Source organism: Callorhinchus milii, unplaced genomic scaffold, assembly GCF_018977255.1.
Source record: "Callorhinchus milii isolate IMCB2004 unplaced genomic scaffold, IMCB_Cmil_1.0 Scaffold13, whole genome shotgun sequence".
NCBI lineage: Eukaryota > Metazoa > Chordata > Chondrichthyes > Chimaeriformes > Callorhinchidae > Callorhinchus > Callorhinchus milii.
The window spans coordinates 7,846,157-7,870,706 of record NW_024704754.1 but is presented as its reverse complement, the minus strand read 5'-3'; the positions used below and the strand labels follow the sequence as shown (position 1 = coordinate 7,870,706).

Here is a 24,550-nt window from a genome sequence, read left to right as displayed (position 1 = left end):
TTTTATTTGACATCAGCAAAAAACCTGAAATCTTGGCCCTTACTCATTGTTTCACCTCAGCCGTTGATGAAATATTGCGAGGGGGAGGGGAGGCAATTGAAGGATGTGCTATACTGACACATTTGTATGAATCTAGCAGTTGGAAATAGAAGCTGATTGGCAAATGTTTGGAATAGGAAGAGGATCAAGAGAATTTCGACTTTACAGCCAATCATCATTAATTCTTCACAAACTAATATGATGCATTGGCTTTCCTGCAGCTTCATTGAATGAATGTTTCCCTCCTTAGCCTATAAATCTACGAGCGACGGCAATACATTGTACACAGAATGATCGGACACATGTTTACGATTATGAATTTGCAAAAGAATTCCTTCCATGTACCATCAAAGAAAAACCCAAGTGCTTGAGATGGAAGAAGGGAAAGGAGAGTCATTTTAATCTCTTCTACCTCTGAAGATCTGGCTTGTGAATGAAAAATATTCCTGGTATTTGGAAACCTATTGGAGATATTCTATGAGAAAATACATGGAGGCTGAACTAATTTGCTGGTTGCTCCAAATCTCAAGATATTACTAAAATCACAAAGAGATTGTTCAGGATTATCTAATGAGTCTCAAATTTAAGATCTGCCTTATTCAATTGTAGCAATTTTGGCTCTCCTCTTTTGAAGTGCCTAAACATGCTGGGTTATGGTTCCACGAATCTGGTACCTTATCTCAGTGTGGCCATTCTTGATGTGTGAGCTCAAATTTTGGCTGTTTGACAGTGGGTGCCATCACTGCCTAAATCAATCCTGTCTTCACTTTGCATTCCCACATGCTCACTTTCCAGTAAAGGTCACTGAATAACAATCAGCAACAGAATTCAAAGCTGATGTTTCCTTTTCCTAGCCCCAAAGACGCTGACAACCCTTCTACACATTTTCATTAGATTAGCTAACTCAGCTGAGAATGGGCTCTTAACCTAGTACCCTCTTGGTCTGGTTGTTTTTTTTTTTGACATGAGGCCATGACTGAAATCAAGCCTTCTTGATTGTTCAGCGTTTTGAGATTGTTCAGAAAGTTAGAGAGAAGTGAGGTGGAGTCCTGTAGTGTCTTGGTTAGCGCACTCGTAAAGACCTGATTCCCAGCCGGGGCGAAATTTTAGGCAAGTTTCCTTACTCCACATGCCTCTGTTTACCTAGCAATAAGTAGGAACCTGGTTGTTAATCAATTGATGGATTGTTTTCTGGGGTTAATAATCCCTCAAAAAAAATGTTATTCAATCCACGATTATTTGAGGCACTGCTGTGCGCAATTGGCTGCTGCGTTTTGCAAACAAAATACACAGTCAGTCCACTTTATATATATTCTTTGAGGCATGTCAATGATGTGTTAAAGTGCAAATGCAAGGATTATTATTATGAGGAGAAATCACAGAAAGGTAAGAGAAATTGATTGAAAAATAATAACATGCAAATATTCTACTGATGGGTGAGGGGAGTGGGATGTAGAGTATAAACACTGGCATGGATTCGTTGGCCGAATGCCCTGTTTCTGTGCTGTATCACTCTGTAACTGTGTAAACAGTTGCAAAAATGCAGTGGTCAATCAATTAGCCCGAAAATGGAGCAGGAGACAAAGTAGTGACTGAAGCTATTCCACCCTACAGTTTGCTGATACAGGTTTTGGCACAGGTTCAGAATTCACTGTGCTGAATCAAGTGCCTCCCAGTGTCTAATAAGGCATCCAGAGAATCAGGATTGCTGAAATTGTGCTTTTTTTTTTGCTGGCTGCTATTTATTGGAGTTTACTGAAAGTTTCATTTAAGGAACAGGATGGTAGTATGATGGGATGATGCATAAATATACTTCATTATGCACTTGGGAACCATGGAACTGGGTTATTAATAATAATGATTCTTGCATTTGACATAGCACTTTTCATGTCAGTAGGACGGTTCAAGTGCTTCACAGGATTTATTGTAATTTATAATACAATTATTGTATTTGTAGGCAAATCTAGCAGCCCATTTGTGCATTGTAGTGTCCCACAAATGATGCTGTTGCGGTAAAACAATGAGTGAATGTCTGTCAGAGGGCCAGCACAGGCATGATAGGCTGAATGGCCTCCTTTTGTACTGTAAATTTCTATTATCTATGGTTAAATAATAATAATAATCCTTGCATTTGATATCGCGCCTTATCATGTATTTGAGATGTCTCAAAGTGCTTCACAGAATATATTGCAAAATGAATTGACTGTGTATTTTGGGGGTGAAACAAGGCAGCCACAGCTGTATCCCACAAACAGTCATGGAGGGAATGCTATAATTGGAGATAAGTCTGCTACCAAATGTGATGTGAGATTGATTCACCTTTAACATTTGACTCTTGCAGCACATCTCTTCCACTTTGACAAGAAACTAAGACAAAGTTTGTGAGATGATAGGTGTTCTTCCCTTATCCCTGGCCTTCATCCCCTCTTGCTATTCCAAGTTTTCCTGTTTTTATTATTGTTGTTGTTTATCGATTTTGCTATTCCAAGTTTTCCTGTTTTTATTATTGTTGTTGTTTATCGCTAACACAATGGGCAAGGCTCCTGAATTTCTCTTGTTTCTCCTGAGTTCCAAATAAAGTACAGTTAATTCACTTTACAATCCATGAAGTGGATTGAGACATCTCAACGACATGATAAGGCGCTATATAAAATACAAGCATTATTATTATTGTTCTACATGACCGAATAATTTTTTCTTAACTTATTTCATTTTCTATGATGTTGGCTCTTTGCCTCCAGTCTCAATTTTAACAAAACATTATGTTGCCTATGTTTAACCTTCAGAATCCATTCAGGTAAACAATATTAAAAACATTGAATTCCCCATTTTAGAATAGTAATTTGCTTTGGCTTGTATTGGTTTTGAAGCCAGTGTGTCTCATATTGTTGTTTCCTGGCAAATAATGTAATGATGCATTCCAATGCTAATTTTTATATTTCTCCTCAATGCATGGATATAATAATGCTTGCATTTGATATAGCGCCTTATCATGTCGTTTAGACATCTCAAAGTGCTTCACAGAATATACTTAAAACGAATCGCCTGTATTTTGTGGGCAAAACACAGTCCTGGATTGAGTGACCAAATTAAAAAAAAATTTTAAGCCATTATTACCCCGGAAAGTGATCCGCCAATCGCCGAAGGTGGCGTGAATGGTGAGCTCTTTCCTGCTACCTGATGAAATGATAATCAAAGAGATTTTCTGAAAGAACTGGATGTGTTAATGTCCAGCTAAGGGGTTAAAACAAAAAATAGTGTACTTGCACTGCTCCATGTTACACGTTGCAGAACTTCTCATCCTGTTCTTGTGCACAATATTTGCATAGAAGCTTTTACTGAATCATGGCCATTTGGCATATTATGTGTGTGGCTGAAAGCGACCCAACTGACCCCTCACCTTTAATATTGCTCTTTTTGAAATACTGCATTTGTGAATTTCCCTTTTGAAAGTTATTATCGATTCTGCATCAACCATTAAAATAATGGTGCATTGATTTCTCTACTACCAAGGCAGCACAGTGAATATCCTGAATACATCTTAGTTTCTGCAGCTCAGTCTCAGGAAGAGAGGGGAGAGGGGACAGGTGGAGAGAAAGATTGTCCTAAATATATCATAGTTTTGCAGCTGGATTTTTTTTGGGGGGAGGGGGAGAGGAAGAAGAGCGAGCGAGGGGACAGAAGGGAGAGCAGGTAACCATACAGCCCCAATTCTCGGATACAGTCCCTGAATGAGGTATTATGTCCCCGGGACACAATACTGAGGTCCTGTGTTCTGCCTCGAGTTCATCAACAAACTGAGCAATAATAATAACAACTGCTTCTCCAGCACTGCATCACATATTGTGGTGAGTTCCTTTTTTTACGCGTGTCCTCGGATTTGATTAACAAAATATGGTGACCCCGGGGGAGAGGGGAGGAGGGGGAGAGAGGGAGAGGGGAGGAGGGGGGGAGAGGGGAGAGGGGAGGAGAGGGGAGGAGGAGAGGGGGAGAAGGAGAGAGGAGAGGAGGGGTAGGGAGAGGGGGGAGGAGGAAGGGAGAGGGGGAGAGAGAGGGAGAAGGAGAGAGGAGGGGAGAGGGGAGGAGGAGGTTAGAAAGAGGGGTAGAGGTCCGGAGAGTATGTAAATACAAAAATATAAGGGCAGCAGCGAGGAGAGGGGGTATAGGGCGGGAGAGGGGCAAACGGAGGTGGAGGATGGAGAGGAGGGTTTGGAGGACGGGTTAGAAAGGAAAGGTAGAGAGTAGGAGAAAGGAAGAAGGATGTAGTCGGAGAGAGAGAGAGGAGGTACAGCAATAGGGCAGAAGGGATGTCGGGTTCGGAGGAGGGGAGGGACGAATAGTGGGCGTTGACCCGTCATCCTACGTTTGATTGGTCGGTGTGGGGGCGGCGCAGCCATTGGCCGCTCGGCCTGTCCCTCAGCCGAGTCACGCGCTTTCCAAGAACCCGTCAGGAAGATATCAACAAACTGCAGCGCGAGCAGCGACCGTCCAACTGCCCGTCCGCCCGCGAGCCCCCGATTGCACGACAAGGCGCCTCTGCCCGGCCGACAGCAAAGCAACCTTCAGGACACCGGCAGGTGAGCAGTGGGAAGGTTGGGGTTGAGGCGCTGTGGGTGTGTTTGTGCGCGGTGTTGACGAGGCCTTTGACTGTTACCTCCTCCGCGGCTCCAAGTAGCCCGAGCGAGAGAGAGCGCGGGGGGGGGGAGAGGACGGGCAGCCCGCCGGGTGTCACCTGATTGACAGCTCCCTCCGCCAATCAGACCCCACGTCCTGCCGCGGCTCGAGGCGGTCGACCAATGAGCGCCGGGCACAGGGAGGGGCGGGAGCAGCGGGGCCGCCCCGTGCGCTCGCGCTGTTCCCGCCCACGGCGGGCGGGTTTGTTTGTGTTGGTCGCCATGTTAGAAACCAGGCCGACAGGAGTAATGTCAGGCCACGGCCCTCGCCGCGGGCCCTGCTGGCAGCGCCTCCCGTCACTCCCCGACCTCGAAGGGCAGGGGTGAACGGGCGGCAGGGACCCCTCTGACGGGTGCGGCCTGGCTTGGGCGGGCGACCGCCCGATAGGGACGAGAGAACCCGCCCACCCCAACCTTTAATGTCATGTAAACACATGGGACAGCGTTGTTATGCTCCCTTTCGCTGGTGATCTTTTAAAAGGACGAAATGAGCTTGACAGCGTTTCCAAAGGTGGTGGGTGATGGGAAAGGACAGGCCGGTTTGTTGGTTTGTTTCGTTTTCTGGTCCGTTTGTATTTCAGGTAAATACTTTTACGTCTAATTACACGTGGTGCGTGTTTACCAGGAAGTCGATGGGGTGTGTGCGAGGGTGGAAAACACAGCCCAGGGGTTGCCCGTCAAGTTGGACATTTTGTAATCGGCAGAGGTGTTGGTATTGTCAAACTGCTGAAGCGTTTGATCTGATTTCACTGGTTGTGCAGTTTGTAAGAAAGTGGGAGCTAAAAAGCTTTAATTTGGACCACGCCTCTTTTTTCTAGCAATACATTGTCCAAGGTTTACAGCCGTGTTTTCCTGGGCGTTCTGTCGTCTTAGGACATTATATTAACTCCCTCTGCTAAATATGTTTAGATTTGAGGTGACCACTTTAGTAAAGCGAATCGAAATATTTTCCCTGTTGAAGTAAACTTTATTAAAAGATGTTTCTGCTGTCATGTTTTACTTTGACGTGTGTGTGAGAAGAGTAATTGGTAAAGGTGTTTTTTAATATAAAATCATGTGATGGTGGAAATTTGTTAAAATACTGTAAATCATGGTAGCACTTAACATAATGTGAAACTGTTTTGCAAATTGCCCTCTTCAAATCGAGGGGAAAGCATTGCCAGCATAAGAGTGAACATTATGTCTCTTCAAACCAGGAATTAAATGTACATGAGAAATTAAAGTAAAATGAGAATCGAAATGCACAAATAAGTTATTTGGCAGATATTCAGGTTTCTACATTACTTTATTTTAGCTGTCTGCCATATTTTTGCCACAATTGCACAACATTCCTTAGCTGTAGGGACATCTTTTGCTGTTCGGTATGGACTGAGCCATAATATGAATTAAAGACACTTTTCAGCACTGAGATTTTTTTTTATTTAAACGCTGTTTGAGATATTTGCCCGCAGTAAAATGGTATAAAGCTGGAACTGAAAGCTCTGCCAAAGAAACCAGCCTTACGTTTTGATGTGAATTTCAAATGTTGAATAGTTTAGTAGTTAGCCTTGCAAGCGAGAGGATCTGGGTTCAATTCCTAGACAGGGCAAAATGTTGGGCAAGTTTGCTTACTCCACGTGCCCGTTTAAATAGCAGCAAGTAACAACTCGGTTGTTAGTTGATTGGCAGACCTTTTTTCCGGTGGTAATAATGCCTTAAAAAAAATGATCACTCAATACACAACTGTTGTGCGATACTGCTGTGCACAATTCGCTGCTGTGTTTCACCCACAAGATGTACAATCAATACACTTTGCAGTATATTCTGTGAGAGGTTGCGAAGATGTGATAAAGTGCTATATCAAGTGCATGGATTATTATAATATTGGCAATAATGACAATATGGATTAAAAATTGATTTCAGTTGGTCTTTTATTGGAAACGATAAAAAAAAGTCTCGGTGCTGAAAAGTGTCTTTAATTCATACTTATGGCAGAAGAAGAGTTGCTCTTTTTAAAAGAAAAAGAAAGTTTCAAATGCATTCTTTTCAGTGTTTGTATTCTGTTGGATTAGTTGGCGAGTGCTCTGTGATGTACAGATAAACAGAATGTAGGCAAATAAAGTCCCAGTTCCGGTCCTTGGTTTGCCCTGCGTTTGCTGATCTCAGTTGGGCAGCGAAATTGAATTCAATGATCCCAGACCAAATAAGAAACATCAGCTAAGTTTCTGATTTTATTCATCAGTGAACCTTACTTGAATGAGCAGGTGTGCATGTCTGGTGAGGACAAGATTGGACTGAGTTGTGATGCCTTCCATCAATAAATACTTTGTTGACAGTTGCAATTTCGACTTTTGTGAGGAACAGACAGGTGCTGAAGTCCTGAAGTACATATGAAACTATATATTACAGTAAGTCACTCTTTTTAGGCAAAGAAACCGTAGGGTAACCAAAATCTTAAAAGTCAAAACCAGATACAAAGAAATTTAAAAAAGACGCTCAAGCTATCTTCTTTCTTGGAAAATGGTTAGATAGGCTCGATGGGCCGAAAAGCCTACCCCCATTCCCATGTATTTATAAATACTCTCAGTTTCCACCCCCCAGCTCAGGTACTGTGATGGTATTGTTAGGGTCCTTGGGGCATCCTCTCAATGTGAAATGTGCTATATTAATAATAATATAATAAATAATCTTATCAGAGCAGGGAGAGCCCAGCTGCGTGAGGTTGGAACTGAGTGAGGTGGAACAGAGTGAAAATTCTGTTAAGGAATTTGGTGAGAGTGGGAATTCTTCAGCAAGAGAGATACCAGAGAGGAAGAGAAAACTTCAGCAGAAGAGTGGGAAATCTTTCTTGAGATAGAGGCAGCCATGTAAGCAGGCAAACAAGTCAATTAGCAGTTAATCATAGACCTGGTGTTGGAGATTAACAAATTTGCTGACCCAACGAAACTTGGTGCTTTTGTTTGAGTGAGGTGGAACAGTGAGAATTCTGTTAAGGAATTTGGTGAGAGGGGGAGTATGGCAGGGCAGCTGAGACCAGTTGCATGCAAAATGTGTGCTATGTGGGAACTCCAGGGTTTCTGAGCTCGAGGAGAGGCTGGTGTCACTACATAGCATACAGGAGGCTGAAGAGTTCATGGATCGAACGGTTCAGGAGGTGGTCACCCCTCAGCCACAGAGGGTTCATGAGGAGAGTGAGTGGGTGATCACCAGCATGGTAGGAAGAGGGGACGGGCAGTGCAGAAATCCCCTGAGAGTGTGGCACTCTCAAACCAGTTCTCTGTACTGAATACTGGTCAGGGTGATGACTCTGGGGAGAGGAGTCAAAAGCAAATGGATGCACAGGGGGACACAGGGAAGAGTGTCAATGCAATTGTCATTGGGGACACAACGGTGAAAGGAGTAGACAGACATTTCTGCAACCAAAAACGTGACTCTCACATATTGTGCCAGGGTTGAAGACATCACAGAACGGGTACAAAACATTCTACGGGGGGAAGGGGAACATCCAGAATTCATGGTCCATGTTAGGATCCATGACATAGGGAAAAAAGGGCTTAGATCCTACTGCGAGAGTATCAAAAGCTCGAGAAAAAGCTAAAGAGTAGGACCTCAAAGGTGGTGATCTCTGGATTACTGCCAGTGCCTTGGGCAAGTGAGTATCAAAACAACAGAATCAAACACTGCTGTATGCCTGGAGAAATGGTGCAGAAAGAGGGGTTCGGGTCCTGGAGCATTGGGACCAGTTCTGGGGCAGGTGGGACACGTACAAGATGGATGGGTTACACCTGAACAGGGCTGGGACCAACAGGGAGGTTAACTAGTGCTGTGGGGAAGGGTTTAAACTAATTTTGAGGGGGGGAAGGGAATCAGGATGTAGCTTCAGGGAGGAGATGCAAGTTACATACAGGGCTGGGAGAGACAAATAGCAATGCAATAAGGAGTAGTCCAGAAAAATGAGGGATTATTCGGGGGAGAAATGCAGAGCAGACTCAATCCGCGTTGGAGTGCATGCGCGTAAATGCTCGGAGTGACAAATAAGATTAGCTGCAGCTCAAGTTGCCAAATGGGGTTAGAATGTAATGATAATAACGGAGACCTGGCTCAAACAAGGGCAGGAATTGGAACTGAATAATCCAGGCTACAATGTATTCAGGAGGGATCGGGAAGGAAAAAAAGGAGGTGAGGTGGCAAAATAATTTAAGACACGGTTACAGCCCTGGAAAGGGACGATGTGCTAGAGAGTCCAAAAACAGAATCTATTTGGTTAAAGTTAAGGAGCTGTTACTCTGTTAGGTGCATACTATAGACCACCAAATAGTGGGAAGGAGATAGACGAGCAAATCTGCAAGCAGATTTCAGAAAGATGCAAAACCAATAGAGCTGTGATAATGGGGGACTTCAATTATCCTAACATAACTTGGACAAGTTTCCTTACACCACACACCTACTAGTAATCCCTCCAAAACCAAAAATAATACTAAATTGGTCATTTTCAATCTACGACTGTTTGTGGGACATTGCTGTGCGCAATTGGCTGCCGCGTTCGCCCACAAATATGCAGTCAATTCACTTTACAGTGGCTTCTGTGAAGCGCTTTGGGACGTCCTCTCGACGTGAAAAGCGCTATATCAAATGCAAGGATTATTATTATTATTATAAACTGGCACAGGAGTGTAAAGGCCAAGGAGGGAGAAGGATTCCTAAAATGTGTGCAGGATAACTTTCTGGATCAGTATGTTTCTAGCCCAACAAGGAAAGAAGCAGTGCTAGATCTAGTTCTTAGGAACGATGTTTAATGTGGAGAAATGCAGAATGCATTTTGGGAGGAAGAATGAGGAGAAGCAATATAAGCTAGATGGTAGAATCTTAAAAGGGGTGAAGGAACAAGGAGACCTGACCTGGGGGTTCATATAAATAAATCTGTTAAGGTAGATAAAACAGTTTATAAAAAATAGCATACGGGATACTAGGCTTTATAAATAGGGGCCTAGAATACAAAAGTTAGGAAGTTATGATGAACCTTTATAAAATGCTGGTTAGGCCTCAGCGAGAGACTGTTCAGTTCTGGCACCCACTTTAGGAAGGATGTCAAGGCATTGGAGTGGGTGCAAAGGATTAGGATAGCTAGGATTATTCTCCTTGGAGCAGAGAAGGTTAAGAGGAGACTTAATAGAAGTTTTCAAAATTATGAGGAGATTCAATAATATGAACAAGGAGAAACTATTTCCACTGGTGGGTGGATCGGTAACCCAAGGGCATCAATCTAAAATAGTTAAAAGAAACAGGGGAGGTGAGGAGAATTTTTTCACACAGCTTGTTGTTCGGTTCTGAAATGCATTGCCGAAAGGGTTTTAGAAGCCGATTCGATAACAACTTAAGAGAGAAGTAGATATTATTTGTTATAGTGCCCTTCATGTGGGGTAGCGTCCTGGAGAGCTTCACAGTGGTGGAGTCTGACAACGAGCCAGGAGGAGAGGTAGGTGGGAGGTGATCGTAAGCACGATCAAAAAGAAAGGTCTTTAGGCGGGATTTGAAGGTGGGAGATAGTGGGCAAGATGGAGGGATTGAGGGAGAGAGTATCAGGGCAGCAGAGTTTTTTAATTAATTGGATTTTGTGTATGGTGAAGCTGAGGAGACCAGTGAGGAGGGAATGAGAATAGTCCAGCTGGGAACCGATGAAGGTGTGGACCTTCAGCTGCATCGGTTGTGAGGTATGGATGGAGGCGGACAATATGGCAGAGGTGTAGAAAAGCGGTCCTGGTCAGGGAACGGATGTGTGATAGAAAGGAACGATGGGGATCGAACATGACGCCTAAGTTGCGCACGGATTCGGTGAGTCTGAGGGAGATCCACGGGAGAGAAGAGATTGACGGGAGCCAAAGAGTATGGCTTCAGTCTTGCCAACATTCAGCTGCAAGAAATCTCATACAGGCCTTGATGTCCATCAAACAAGCTGACAGAACATTGTCGGACTGGGAGTCACAGCTGGAGGAGAAGTAGATTTGGGTGTCATCCGCATGCATGTGAAAGTTGACCCCATGTCTGCGGATGACATTGCTGAGAGGGAGCATGTAGATGAGGAAAAGAAGGAGCCTAAGGATGGAGCCTTGAGGTACCCTGCAGGTGACCGGGCGGGGGCGAGAGGAAAAACATTTGCCAAGATGAAAAAACGTGGACTGAGTTGGGCATTATAAATATGTATTTATACTAGAATATTGTCACTTTAATGTGATGCATCAAATTGATGCAAATTCCAGTTTAAGTTTAAAAATCATTATTCAAATGAACAGAGTGCTCATTTTTTCCCATCTCCACAATTCGGGGATGTTGAAGTTGATTGTGGCATTCATTCTTTCTGTTCTTGGTGAAATTAAAATAAGCTCGTCATTCAACTTGGGATCTTTAGGTCTGCTTAGCTTCTACTTTATTAGGCAGTGGTTTTATTAACTGATCCATTTGGGAAGCTTGAAGCAATTTATGTTATTTTTAAAATTCAGAAAGTTTTCAGACAGGTTGCTGGGCCATCTTAACATTATTTTAACAGCCAATATACCCACCGGTATTTCATTTGCATGAGGAAAAAAGGAACCATCGTTGGGATGCTTATGAATGGAGCCTTCTGCAAGTAAATATGGTCAATTTGAGGATCTTAAGCAGCTGCAGACCCAGCAATATTCATAAACATCAGGCTAGAGGCTCTATTCACTCCTCTGCAGTATTGGTTTGAAGCCACTACTATACTTGCAGTAGAAGTCGGCCATTGGAAGGAAGTTGCATAGTATAGCTTCAAACGACAATCTTAAATTATCAGAACTGACATTAATTAATGTTAGTGCTAGTTTTAGGTAAAACAGGTGTTTTTAAATACTGTAATTTTGGAAGCTTGTACTCTATTAGAATTGTCACTGGTACATACACTTAAGCAATATATCTGCTACATCAGAATATTACATCTCTTTAAAACGCAAGGTTATATTCTATTTCACTTCCTCATGGTGAACTTGTCAAATATTGTTTTTAGCCTGCTGCTTTGAGCATTCTTTATTTCTGGCAACTCAGTTTTTAAAAAAAAGTGAATTGAAGTCTCAGCTACTGTATTTTGTAATAGCAACAACTTTTTCTTTTTAATACTTGTAATATTTGTTCTAGGTATTTTATTTTTGTGTTCACTCCTCTACCCTCCCCCAAAGCATTCTCTTCGCATAAGGCACTAATCCAACTCATGCTGGAGCATGGTAATGTGTTATACAGTATTCACTGGACAACATGCCATTCTTTTGATATTAGATTTTTTTTAAATCCCCTACAATTTTATCCCTTCCTCACCTGAACACAGTGGTTCATAGTTTCTTGGATGCTGGTTACCCACTTTGTATCTAACTTTGTGGCTATTTCAAGTATAAACCTGGACATTCAGTTTCAACAAGATATTGGATAATGGGGGGCTTTGTAGTCAAGCCTGATCCTTTCCTTGCCCAGTGTCCACAGGTTTATGTTTCAGCAGGCTCACTGGATAGCAATCAGGTATTTAACCCTTGGCTGATTTGTTCTTTTTATGCATTTTTTTCTCCCCCTTCATTTGTAAAATACCTTAGGTCAGATCATCAAAAGACCTCTAACATTTAGTAATGTTTTACCAATAAGCCAGATATTATTATTATGTTACATTAAATGATTGTTTTGGCTTTTTTAAAAAGGCATGGTCAGATGTTAATGAAGAGTGGATGATACATTCTGTTAGTATATTAGTGCATTGATCTGAGTTTCAACCTAGTTCCTGCTAAATGGAATGGAATTCATTTTATGGGTAAAATCCTAGTTGATGTGAATTAGTAATTCTAAAATCCATTTCCTAGTCTCTGGCATGAGTGCAGAAACAGAATACTGCCTCCAGTTAGAAGTTGTTTGGGAGTATTACATGGATCAGAGAAGCAAAGAGTGCTTGATATTGATGACTCAATACCAAAAAGTTGTAAAAGCATTTTGTTTTCGAGGACATTTTTTTCACCACAAATAACAATTTTAGCTAACAATTCAAGTCTTAAAATCTATTCCATGAATTGTGATTAACAGCATGTACTCCTTAAAAAGATTATTTTTATTTCCTAAACATCCAAATGTCTGAAAACATGTCAAGGAAAAGTATGTGATGTTAGCTGTCTAATCACTAATGTACATTTTTGCATGTAATACCTAGCATCAAGAAGACAGCAGTTACTTTTTAAATTATGAATTATAATCTGCATGAATATCTCAAACATAAAGTTGCAAATGCCAGTTTCAGTTGTTAAAGTGCCCAATTACATAACAAACCCATTTCTTGAATTGGATGGCTTTTTCAAGCGATGAATCTGTATTTTAGGAAAATTGCCCCCCAAAAAAAGCTTTCTGCCACGTGGCAACAGGTGGGTATTTAAGCCAAGGAAGATTAGAGTGCATAAATTCTTTTTCTTTTGTGTGAAATGTTTTTTGTCAGAGAGACAATTGGCAGAAAGCAATATTACTTTCCAAGCTTGAGAGATTTCTGAAAAGTTTCCAGCTGTTGAAAAGTCAGTGTCTTCTGAAACTTTTGTGTCAACCAACTGGACGTGGCATGATTTCAATACTGGTAGCAAAGCGCTATATACTGTTAAGTACATAATATCACAAAATCGTTGAACAATATCTTAGTCTGGTTAGGCTTTAGTTGTTTGCTTGCTTTAAAATTGTTTGTAAATTCCAGTGTGCTTCTTTAAATTTTAATACAAATGAACATTCTGAGTACGATCTTCAGGGGGGGGAAAAAAACTTTAGCATGTACCAGAACACAGTGTTCAGTTACACAAACCATTCTAGGTGAAAAAAGATCTTTAGGGTTAGGTGGCATGCATTATGTGGAACTCTTAAGCATGATAATGGGTTTCACTGTGTGTCTTGTCACATCTGGCTTCCCCCCAAAAAAATTATGGTACTTTTTGGGGGAAAGTTAGACTGTATTTTCACTGATGCCCACCACTTGGTGTCTTTGTAGCAGATCTCGTAATAGTTGTTTGCAAATGAAGTTGAAAACTGAATGTTTATAGTTGATCATTATTGGCTTGGAGTTTTTTTGTTTATAAAAATTTTAAATTGATATTATTTCTTTAGGATTTTTTTAAACCGGAAAGGAATATTTTACGTTTACAGGATTGTTTATTCATTTTCTAAAAAAATATATAAAATTGTTCCTTGCATTTAAATCCTTGTATTTTAATATTGAGCCCTTCATGTCCTGAGCACATCTCAAAGACCTTCAAGGAATTTACCTTAAAAGTATATTTTCAAAATAGTTACCTTTATGTCAATTAAAAACTGGGGGATGAGAGGAGGAATATTTGAATAGTTGAATTGGTATTTTAATATGGTATATCTATTGGGACGTATTTTGTCTTGCATGTATTATTGTAAGATAATCATTGTGCAATACAATTGACATTTATATGGCGCCTTTTATGTCTCAACAGTACTGTTATATCAGAAGTAGGAAGCAATTGGAATATACTGAATATTATAGCTGAACATCTTAAAAGTTGTACAAAATAAGATGTAGCATATTGTTACACTGATTTGTATATTTTTATCACATTTACAAAGTAGGGAGAAGAAGAATCCTTGGGGAATTTATAGTTGTGAATAATAAATTTTGTTTAAATTAACAATAGCGCTGATAGCTGCAGCTGATTTGAATAGGAAAAAATGGTTATGAAAGTTCAAAAAAAGTAACATTATTGATTAGGTGTGAGACAGCCTGTTTGGTACAAAAAAAGTAGGAATAACATTATTTGGGCGTGGTATTGCTGGCACCAGATATAGTTTTTTCTGGTAGCATTTAGCTCCTCCGGAAAGGAAATGTGATTTGGAATGTGTCCCTGTTTCAGAAGAATGACAAGGTTATATTTTTGTTCTGTCTTTGGGCTCTGCTGGTTAGACAAATTAAGTTTATTCTCGGATGAAACTCTGAAGGAAACCAGACTTTTGAAGAATGCAATGAAAGGAGCAAAATTGAATAAATCTTTTCTCCTCATTTTAAAACTGTACCTATTTGATACGTGTGTACTATTTTGAGAAACATGTACTTTGAGTTGATTGGAACAGTTGAGACACAGTACATTAAATATTTAATATGCTATTCAAGACTGAAATCAGGATGAGATTTCAGTTTGGTGCTAACCTGATCAATTCGTTATAACCACACTGGCCTTAAACTTACAACTTAGACATTGCGCTCTCGTAACCAAAGAAGTCTTGCGGCTGTCATCACTTTAGTTCAAAACTTCTGTACACTTTCCCACGATATCTCTCATTCAGAATGATTTCCCTGATCTGTGACCAACACTTTTACATTTGTACATTTACAGTATGCTGTGCGCAATTGGCTGTCCAGTTTTACCCACAAAATATGCAGTCAATTCACTTTACATTATATTCTGTGAAGCACTTTGAGATGTCTCGAAGACGTGATGAGGCACTATATCAAATGCAAGGATTATTATAACTCTGTGCCAAGGTGTTGATCATAAAGTGGATTTACATTAAAGCTGAAAAAATGCGTTATTTTAAAATCATCAGGAATTATAGCTTAAATTAATCGGCATGAGTTTTTAAAAAATGCACTGTGGGATTTGTTTTGATTTTTCAAGTCAATTTTGTAAGTCAAGAATTTTTTTTAATCTGAAGAAAACATTTACCATGACCAATTGCAGCACCCTCTAGAGGACGGAAGATCAGTTACTTAAAGCAGTTTGGTTGTCATTTCTTCCATAAATGTTTAGTGTCTTAGTGAGAAATACATTTATGTTCTATTCATTTATTCAGCTTCCTGATATTTCAATGTGATTATTGTTTTGTGCTGAATCAATGAAGAGCTTTTTGTGAAGGAGGTTAACAATGAGTTGTGGGTTATAGTTACTCAATTAAGATAATTATGGTTATTTTTTGGTAATACTTACAAATGCACGGATCAATCTGCATGTTTCGGGTAGCCTGAGGTTCCAATGCACTACAGTCACCTCAGTAGTATTCGTAAGAGTAGTTTGCATCTTGAAATAGAATATGTGTTTATTTGAAATCAAAATTCGCAGTGAGCTTTGTAAAATGAATCAAGATTTTAAAACAATATATTGCTTTCAAAATTCAACAACAAATTACATCTGTATAGCGCCTTTCATATTGTGAGGACATCCCAAGGGACTGGGACAGTATCCAAATTAAAATATAGCAAGAAGCTACCAGTGAGTACACTGACTTCTGGACTGTTACGTTTTTCCAAAAGAAAAGTTGGATTGAAGCTTGCTACAGATTGTGATACGATTGTTTTACGACAGATAAGGAATCCTAAATACATTTTGATCATAGATTGTCATGAAGGTTGATGAATGTAAGAAATCTGCAATATCTTAAGCAGATATTATTCAGAATTAATCGAACAACCTTAAGCACTTAGAACTTTATTCTAATTAATGTTTGTGGCTTAATTTCCCTTTAGGTACGTTGGTTAAAAGGAACATCCGGCCAAGTTAAATTTCATCCCAGTGACTTGTTTGTAAGAGTTGACCTTATTTTTGATGCATTTGCTCATCACTTCAGTCATTTAGTAAAACTGGAAACAACTGAATCAGAACAACTGCAGAAAAAAATTCTCCTGGATATAGCAGATGTGGACTTGGCAATGCCGCAGGTATGTTTGTAGCCTCTCACCCTACAAATATTCACAGTGAAATGTTTGTAAATTTCCGCTCAATAGGTCTTTTTGTGAAAACACAGTAGTTTATAGTACTTTAAAAAATGTAACATTGCTACTTAACTTTAAGGATCAATATTCCATCAATTTTGTTTTAGCCTGAATTATAAACTTTATTTTGCCAATATAAGCAAGATAAAATTGTATCAAGTTGAAGAATTAAGAGTAGGGGATTGTCTTTTTTCTATTTTATTGCTGCAGTGTAGAGGAGTTTGAAAGACGGTCTTCAATTCAGAAAGGGAACATTGAAATTCAATTATGCTTTATCAGAAATTAACTGTTGGCATTGAAGGTTTTTTCTTTATTTTTGTTCTTGTAAAAAGGTTCTTCTTACTGAACAAAATATGTTTTATGCATGTGTGATCAAATACTACATCCAATTTTTTTCAGGATATTTGTATTAAGTATTCTCATGGTACCAAATAATGTACTATAATATCAACCTCTCACTGTTTATATCAGCATATTTATTTGTCTGGCCCAGACAATGTGAGAATGGCTGTGTTGCTGTTCAAACTAAAATTTGCACACATGGACAGTAGATCAAAAGCTCTAGTATATTTATAATAATAATCCTTGCATTTGATATAGTGACTTATCACGTTTCAAAGATAAAATCAAAAAAATATTTGGTTGCTGAATGCAGTTGTGGACTAGTTGGTTCAGTTTGCAAACATCTTAGTCTTAGTATTTGCTGTTTATTTTCTTTAAATCTGATTTTAGAAAACACATGAAGATCATCTCTTAACATTATTGCCAAGTGAATTGAACTCTGACTCAATTTAGCAAAAGGTTTTGCCAAAATTGTTACTACAGACTAGAGTCGAGTACAGTCTTGGTTGTGTTGGTATGAGAGTTTATTTTGGAGATTAGTGCTATTAGTGGAACCATTAAAAGGGTACAAATCATTGCTGCTGACCTGTATCACAGTTAACCAAACAGCTTTCCTGGGGTTTACTCATATCTGTCACTATATGATTACTACCCAGATAAGAAAAGTAAATTATGTGCAGAAAGTGTCATACCTGCTTTGTTGATGTACTTGTCCTCCTTATATCCGTTTCTTTTATAGCCCAATGTTAGCGGAATGGATCCTCCATTTGGGGATGCCTTTCGTAACCACACATTTACAGACCAGGCCTTAACCAGTACAGATTTGTTGGGGAATAATTCTGACCCTGACTTCATGTATGAACTGGTAAGACTTCTTACCCAAGTACTGTACGAGTAAAACAAACCTATGTTTCCTCTGGTCAGTTGAGCAAAGTGTTGGTGGATTATTTTTCCAAGTGGGTTGAATTTTGAGTAATGGTCCTGTGTAAAACGTGGAGCTTTGGCAATAATATAGATCAGGGTGATCCAACCTTTTGGCTGGTGCGGGCCAGATTCCTAATTTGAAAAAGGTCCACAGGCCACATCCAGTGTGACCCAGTGGGTAATTCCAACTTCTGCTTCCTCCCTCCCTGGTGAACATCCTCCCAGGGCAGCAGCAGGAGCCGTCAGTTGGGAGGATGTAGCGCGGAGAGTGGAAATAATATCTGCTGTTACTGCAGGAAGCAACTGCTGGCTCCTGCCGCTGCCCTGGGAGGATGTGATTGCCGTCTGGCTGATTGGGGGTGGGGTGCGGGGGGGTGAAAGAGAGAGAGAGAAAGATTGAGGTGGGGGAAGAGGAGAGATTGAGGTGGGGGAAGAGGAGAGATTGAGGTGGGGGAAGAGGAGAGATTGAGGTGGGGGAAGAGGAGAGATTGAGGCGGGGGAAGAGGAGAGATTGAAGCGGGGGGAAGAGGAGAGATTGAGGTGGGAAGCGGAGAGGGGATTGAAGGGAGAAGCGGAGAGATTGAAGGGGGAAGAGGAGAGATTGAAGGGAGAGAGGGGAGCACTCTTCCCACCACCACCTCTCGCCGCCCCTGAACACCTGGATACAGCCTGTGGGCTGCCTGTTGGACCACGCGGGTATAGGTTATCATGTTAAATCTACATTTAACATTGTGCTTTATTTGTGCACGATGCTCAGAAAAATTGGATCAAATTCGAGTAGTTTGGTAAAATACAGATTAGTTACAAACCTAGTTCTGTCAACTTTGGGGGAGGAGTTACTTACTAAGTAACTTTTTTCATATTCTTCATAGCACTATATTTTAATTGCAATTTTTCATTAAATCTTTTTCAGGACAGAGAGATGACGTATACTCACAATTCAAGAGAAGATCCTCTTGCTATGGGAGACTGCAAAGACATTGAAAGTGTAGAACCTCTAAATGAACTGATCAATTCAGATCCTTCCTATACTTCAAACTGGGAGCAGTGGGACACATACTGGGAAGACTTGACAAAATATACCAAATTGACGAGCTGTGACATCTGGGGAACTAAGGAAGTAGACTTTCTTGGACTGGATGACTTTTCTAGCCCATACCAAAATGAAGAGATTATCAGCAAGACTCCAACTTTAGCCCAGTTGAACTGTGAAGATTCTCAGCCTGTTTTGGATTCGTTATATCATCCTGATTTACTAAAAAGTTTAAACCAGAATCCATTAACCTGTTCTATGGCTGGTAAGAAACTCTCGACAAACAGAGCAATGCCTCCAGTGACATCTGCTAAAAGACCCTGTTTCGAAGCTTGCTTGCCTGAAACTATACAAAAAGCAACAAAATCTGTTTCTTCAAGTACAAATGTGGACAACAGCAACAAATCTCAGCCCCTTAATAATAACAAAAAAATGGGGTCTGTTCATGTGGATAATAAAGACTTTGTAAAAAAAGCTAAAGTCTGGATCAGTCCAGCACCACCTGGCAAATCAACGGTGAGCACGAGCCAGGTACACACTGAATTACTAGATAATTCCTGCAGCAGTGACAATGGCGCAGAAGCCAGGATGCCGGAGAAAAGGAGTGCAGAAAATCTATACGGTGGTAAACCTCCCACCGTATTCAAAGAGGCTGATGTCCTGTACAGTCCAACGGAAGCAACCCAAATGTTATCACCCTCCATCTCTGATCACTCCCAGAAAAAGGAAGAGCACAATTATTCTCTATTTGTTTCTGATAGCCAAACGGAACATTCTCCCAACATTGAGCAAGAGGCAGATGACGAGGATGATGATGAGGATGATGAGGACCATGATGAAGGATTCGGTAGTGAGCACGAGTACAGTGATAATGAGGATGAAGATGACGATGAGGAAGAGGAGGACAAGGAGGACGATGTCAGTGACACCTTCTCTGAACCAGGTAGCTGAAATATTACCTTATTAAAGCTGAACTGAGTGCACATCAACACTTCCCTGGCTAACTAGTTGTCTTCATGTTCAAGGCACTGTGCCTCTTTAATTAAAACCTGCAAACTCCATTTGATCAGAGTGATTATAAATGGATCAAGGCATTGCATAGTGGCTTTGTGTCTGCCAGATGTCATAGAGATTTCCAGTTCACTCTTTGATTATAAGTTATGTAATTCTTATTTTATTATGTAGCAAAGAATGATGAAGTATGTACTGGTTTGTTCACAGTTGATCATATCCTAGTTGATTTGGGTTTAAATGTGTTTTTAGTGGCCAGGGTTCATCTTGGACAGTTAAAAGAATTGTTACCAGGTTAGATTAATAAAAGTTGTTAGCAGCTGTATGTCAATTACATTTGAGCTGCTGGAATTTTTNAGACTGATTCAAAACTATATTCAAACCTGCATAATGATAATCATCATGCATCCTTCAACTGTAATATCGGTGTAGTTTAGATTGTGATCTCTATGATTCCTTGCAATTTGTATTTTGCAATTAACTAGAGTAGTGATCACAAAGGAGGAGAGATGGAAGAGTGCCAGTTTTTCCTCTAACGGCGAAAGTGTCACTCCCAATAAGCACTCTTTCCAGACAGGAACATTTATATGACTGGGAGCACTAGCTCTAAAAATTTCGACCTTTGTTACCAGGGCACCAAAAATGTATAGAAGGTATGGCAGTGAAAATAATTAGTTGTAAAATATTTTGGAAGAAAATGTCTAATTTATTTAATGCCTTCTTTAGTGGTTTCTCACTGTGGATTAAAATGTTCTGTTTATCTGTTTTTTCACTAAATCCATAAGTAAATAAGCAGAACAATTTGCCAATGTCCATTTTTAGCTAAGCATTTACGTGGCTTTAAGAAAATAGAGTGGAATCACAATCTACTCAATATTATAAAGTTGCTACTTATTTTGTAGGATACGATAATGACACTGTAGAAGATGTGAAAGATGCAGTAACCGGCATCTCTAGGAAAAGGAGCAAAAGAAGGTACTTTTGGGAATACAGTGAACAGCTAATACCACCACCTAAACAAGATCGAATGTTGAAGCCTTCTGAATGGGATCGAGACACTTTACCGAGTAACATGTATCAGAAAAATGGTCTGCACCATGGTAAGTGGAAGAAACTGGAGAAAGATAAGCAGGACACGATCTGCAACGGTTTAGCTGGTTGAACTCCCAATAGTACCCCATCGTGTGCACTGTGTTCCCTTGGCTTTTGCCATCCTGCATCCAAGTTTTCCAGGTTGAGGTTGACAGGATGTATCTCTCCAAGTATAGTGTGTGTTCTCCATACCAGACACATAGAAACCATATATTTGTGTATATTTGTGGATTTCTTTGTAGTTTGGTTTGAAAATTAATAAGAATGGTCATGGGATTCTGTGGGTGTCAGATACTGTCTGAAGAAAGAAAAGATTGATGAATCTAGGGACATTGACTCTAATTAATGGTTTGTGTTCTTCTCAAGCTTGAAATTTCTGCACAATTTCTTTCCTTCTACACTATAACTATTCTTATTTTGAACTCCTCTCCTGATACATTTTCTGCTGTCATCAACACTGTTATCAAAAAAAAATATTCTGGAGGTTTTAGCTTAAAGTATTTGCATATTTTCTGTGATTGAAATAATGAAGATCAAAATAGCCATGTGCCATAGTGGCTTCAGTGATGTGACTCGTGAAATGTTAAGAATGCAGCTGAGGGCCACATTATAATGGGGTAAACAGGACGGTCAACGACTGGGCACACCCCTTAGAGTCAGCAGGCTTGAAAAACATTGCCAACCCATTTAAAATGATATAATAATCCTTGCATTTGATATAGTGCTTTCCATGTAGTGAAGATGTCTTGAAAGCACTTGATAGGATTTACTGTGAAGTGCAGTGACTGTATTTTGTAAGTGTGTAATTTTGTGTGATAATTTAGAAACACATTAGGTCCTAATTTTAAACAAAAATTAGTGACATATGGCAGGTTTAGGTGTACAATACAATACAAAATTTCATTTGTATAGCGCCTTTCACGTCAGGAGGATGTCCCAAGTTCCTGGACAGACAGGGATTTGGACCCGATCGGGGAGATGGGAGGGTAGGAGGGTGGCTGAAGGCTCGGTCGAAGAGGAGGGTTTTGAGATGCAGCTTGAAGGAGGTGAGGGAGCGAGGTGAAGGGAGTGTGGGATTGAGTTCCATAGGGTGGAGCAGAAAGGCTGAAGGCCTGACCATCGATGGTGGGACGGGAGGGGTACTTGGAGTAAGCTGCGCAGAGGATGTAGAAGGCCGGGTGGAGGACGTGGAGCAGGCCACAGCCTGCTGAGCAGAGGGAGTGATGCAGGTGCTTATTGAAATACAATTTCTGACTATTCAAGATTGAATTTATTTAAGACATGGATTAGTAGGAACTAGATTTTAATTTTTTTTAACAATTGAGTTATTAGATTATCGACATTCTGCTTTTAGACCTTGAACTCGTATAGATTCTTTGTTTTTGTTGGTTACAGGAAAATATTTAGTAAAGAAGTCCCGCAGAACAGATGTGGAAGACTTGACTCCAAATCCCAGAAAACTACTTCAGATTGGGAATGAACTTAGAAAACTGAATAAGGTTATTAGTGATTTAACTCCAGTAAGTGAGCTGCCAATAACTGCCAGACCAAGATCCAGAAAAGAGAAGAACAAGCTAGCATCCAGGTAATGAGAAGAGACGAACACAACTTGTATTTATATAGCGCCCTTCGCGCGGGGCAGTGTCTCGGAGACGTTCTAAAGAGACTATATATGCGGAATACTTATTAAATAACTAAATGCAAATTGATTTTAACATTTTATTGCCAAAAATGTTTAACCTTATCCATGATAATGGCGAGGATCTAACTGGTGCACTATTGGAACCGGTAAATAATTGAATACTTGTACATTGTACTTGTACCATTTAGTACCCAAAATGACAATGGGTAGAGCTTGGGAAAGCTGAAGAAATCAGAGAAAACGATCAAGTTCACATATTTAGCATTTCTCTACAGTATGTATACATTCTGTTAAACCATGTCTGATTTGGATGGTCAAAGATTGGCAACTCTTGTACTGTTAAGTTTAAAACTATGTCGAGACCAACTATCATTTCAGTCTTTACTTTGAACAATTTGATATTTAGGAGGTAGCAGCAAATAAGAATGGGATTAAGAACTTACTGATGCAGGTCAGTGGACTATCCACTATCCCTCTTATTATACTTGGAAGCTAGGGAGCAGAGAATATGAGAACCCAATAATATTCTGAATATTAATAAAAAGATATTAATATTCTCGAATGTATTCTATTTCCCAGCCCACAAAAAAAGTCTATCCCATAAAAGGATGGTTAGAGCTCTACCTACTATTTATGCCATTAATCACTCATTACCACTTTTATTTGCCAAGAGGAATTAATTGCTGTAAAAAATACAGCGCACATTTCCATTCTCTTAATTTGCTAAAACAACTTACCTTCCTTTGTCTGAAAGTTAGATATTTGGGAAAGTGTTTTTTTTAAACATACTTATTAAATAATTTTGTAATTGGAATCAAAAGTAGTTGTTTCTGACACAATTGGATGATTTAAAATTTTTAATTCATTTATCTATTCCACATATGTATACATAGGTGGCCTATTCAACTGGGAACATCACAGGAGTCATCCCTTTAAGATTTCAACATAGCCCAAAAATGTGTGGCACTGTATAGGGGTAGCTCCAGGCATTCATCTTCAGTTTTTCTCCCACCATCGACACCAGTTACATCATTTTTGTTACATTACATGAGAAGTTTCTTCTCAGTCGGTAACTGTTTTATACTGCCCCAAAGGCCCCAATATTTTTATTTTTACAGAAAAGTCCACATAAGTATCTTGTTCCATATTGAATTTTAAATTTTATATCAACTGCAGAAAACATCTCAGTTGCGAGTGTGCTTCTACTTCCACCTTCTTGATCTCAACCTTTGGTCGACATAGAGGATTAGTGTCTTCTTGACACCAAAAGTATTTTAAATTCGATTGATCACACCACAGGCCCTTCTTCTCCTTTGGCATCCCTTGAAGATGATGTACAGAGGATCCCATTCTTCATTTTAGACCTCCAAGTTTCTGTGAAGAAAACTGCTTGTGTGTCATTAACTAAATAATTTCAAGTACTGCTCAGGCTGTGTTTGCCTGTAAAATTCCAGAACCAAACCTGGATCTCTAGCATGAAGAAGCAAGAAATAAAGTTTCAAATGCCTTTGTTAGTTTTGTAGCTTCCTCTAGTTAAACACTCATATAGGTCTTGAGATCATAGAATAATAGAATCAGAATTATTCAATACAGAAGGAGGCCATTCAGCCCATCATTGTCCGTACCAGCTCTTGGAAAGAGCTGTCCAAATTAATCCCACTCATCTGCTCTCTCCCTATAGCCCTGCAGATTTGTCCTCCCTATGTTTTATTGTAGTCGGTGCTGTTGCAGTAGAGAAAACAAAATGTTTAACGGAAAGAGTTGGCATTGGATACTCCCATGTTATTGTTGGGAGATATACTTCTTCGCTATTGTTACTTTACCTGCAAATCCAGAGATTGTTCTGCCCTCATTGGGGTTTTCTTATGCTACAAAGACTTATTCAATAATGGACATAACAAATTGGTAATAAACTTACTTTGGACAAGAATCCTTTGGAGATGAGATTGAGGAAACAAGCACGGTTTTAAGGACTGCATACAAGGCATGAAAGCTGTTCTCTTGGTTTAGTTCCAGGCAAAATCTGTTCAAAGATGGTAGAATTGAGTTTTAGCAGGCACATCCTT

At 39.9% G+C, this 24,550-nt stretch overlaps 1 protein-coding gene across 3 annotated transcripts in view; it reads left to right on the top strand.

Annotated features, from left to right (window-relative positions):
• Window positions 1–4,513: 4,513 nt before the first annotated feature.
• crebrf (creb3 regulatory factor) overlaps window positions 4,514–24,550 on the top strand; it is a 42,200-nt gene continuing 22,163 nt past the window's right edge. The window contains exons 1-6 of one of the 3 annotated variants that reach the window (XM_007906649.2): window positions 4,514–4,616; window positions 16,195–16,386; window positions 17,522–17,647; window positions 18,620–19,682; window positions 20,653–20,850; window positions 22,238–22,427. In XM_007906649.2, the coding sequence (XP_007904840.1) occupies window positions 16,378–16,386; window positions 17,522–17,647; window positions 18,620–19,682; window positions 20,653–20,850; window positions 22,238–22,427 (1,586 nt within the window). In that variant the 5' untranslated portion in view covers window positions 4,514–4,616; window positions 16,195–16,377. The remainder of the gene's footprint in view (window positions 4,617–16,194; window positions 16,387–17,521; window positions 17,648–18,619; window positions 19,683–20,652; window positions 20,851–22,237; window positions 22,428–24,550) is intronic. The other 2 variants (XM_007906647.2, XM_007906648.2) reach the window with 2 other exon arrangements.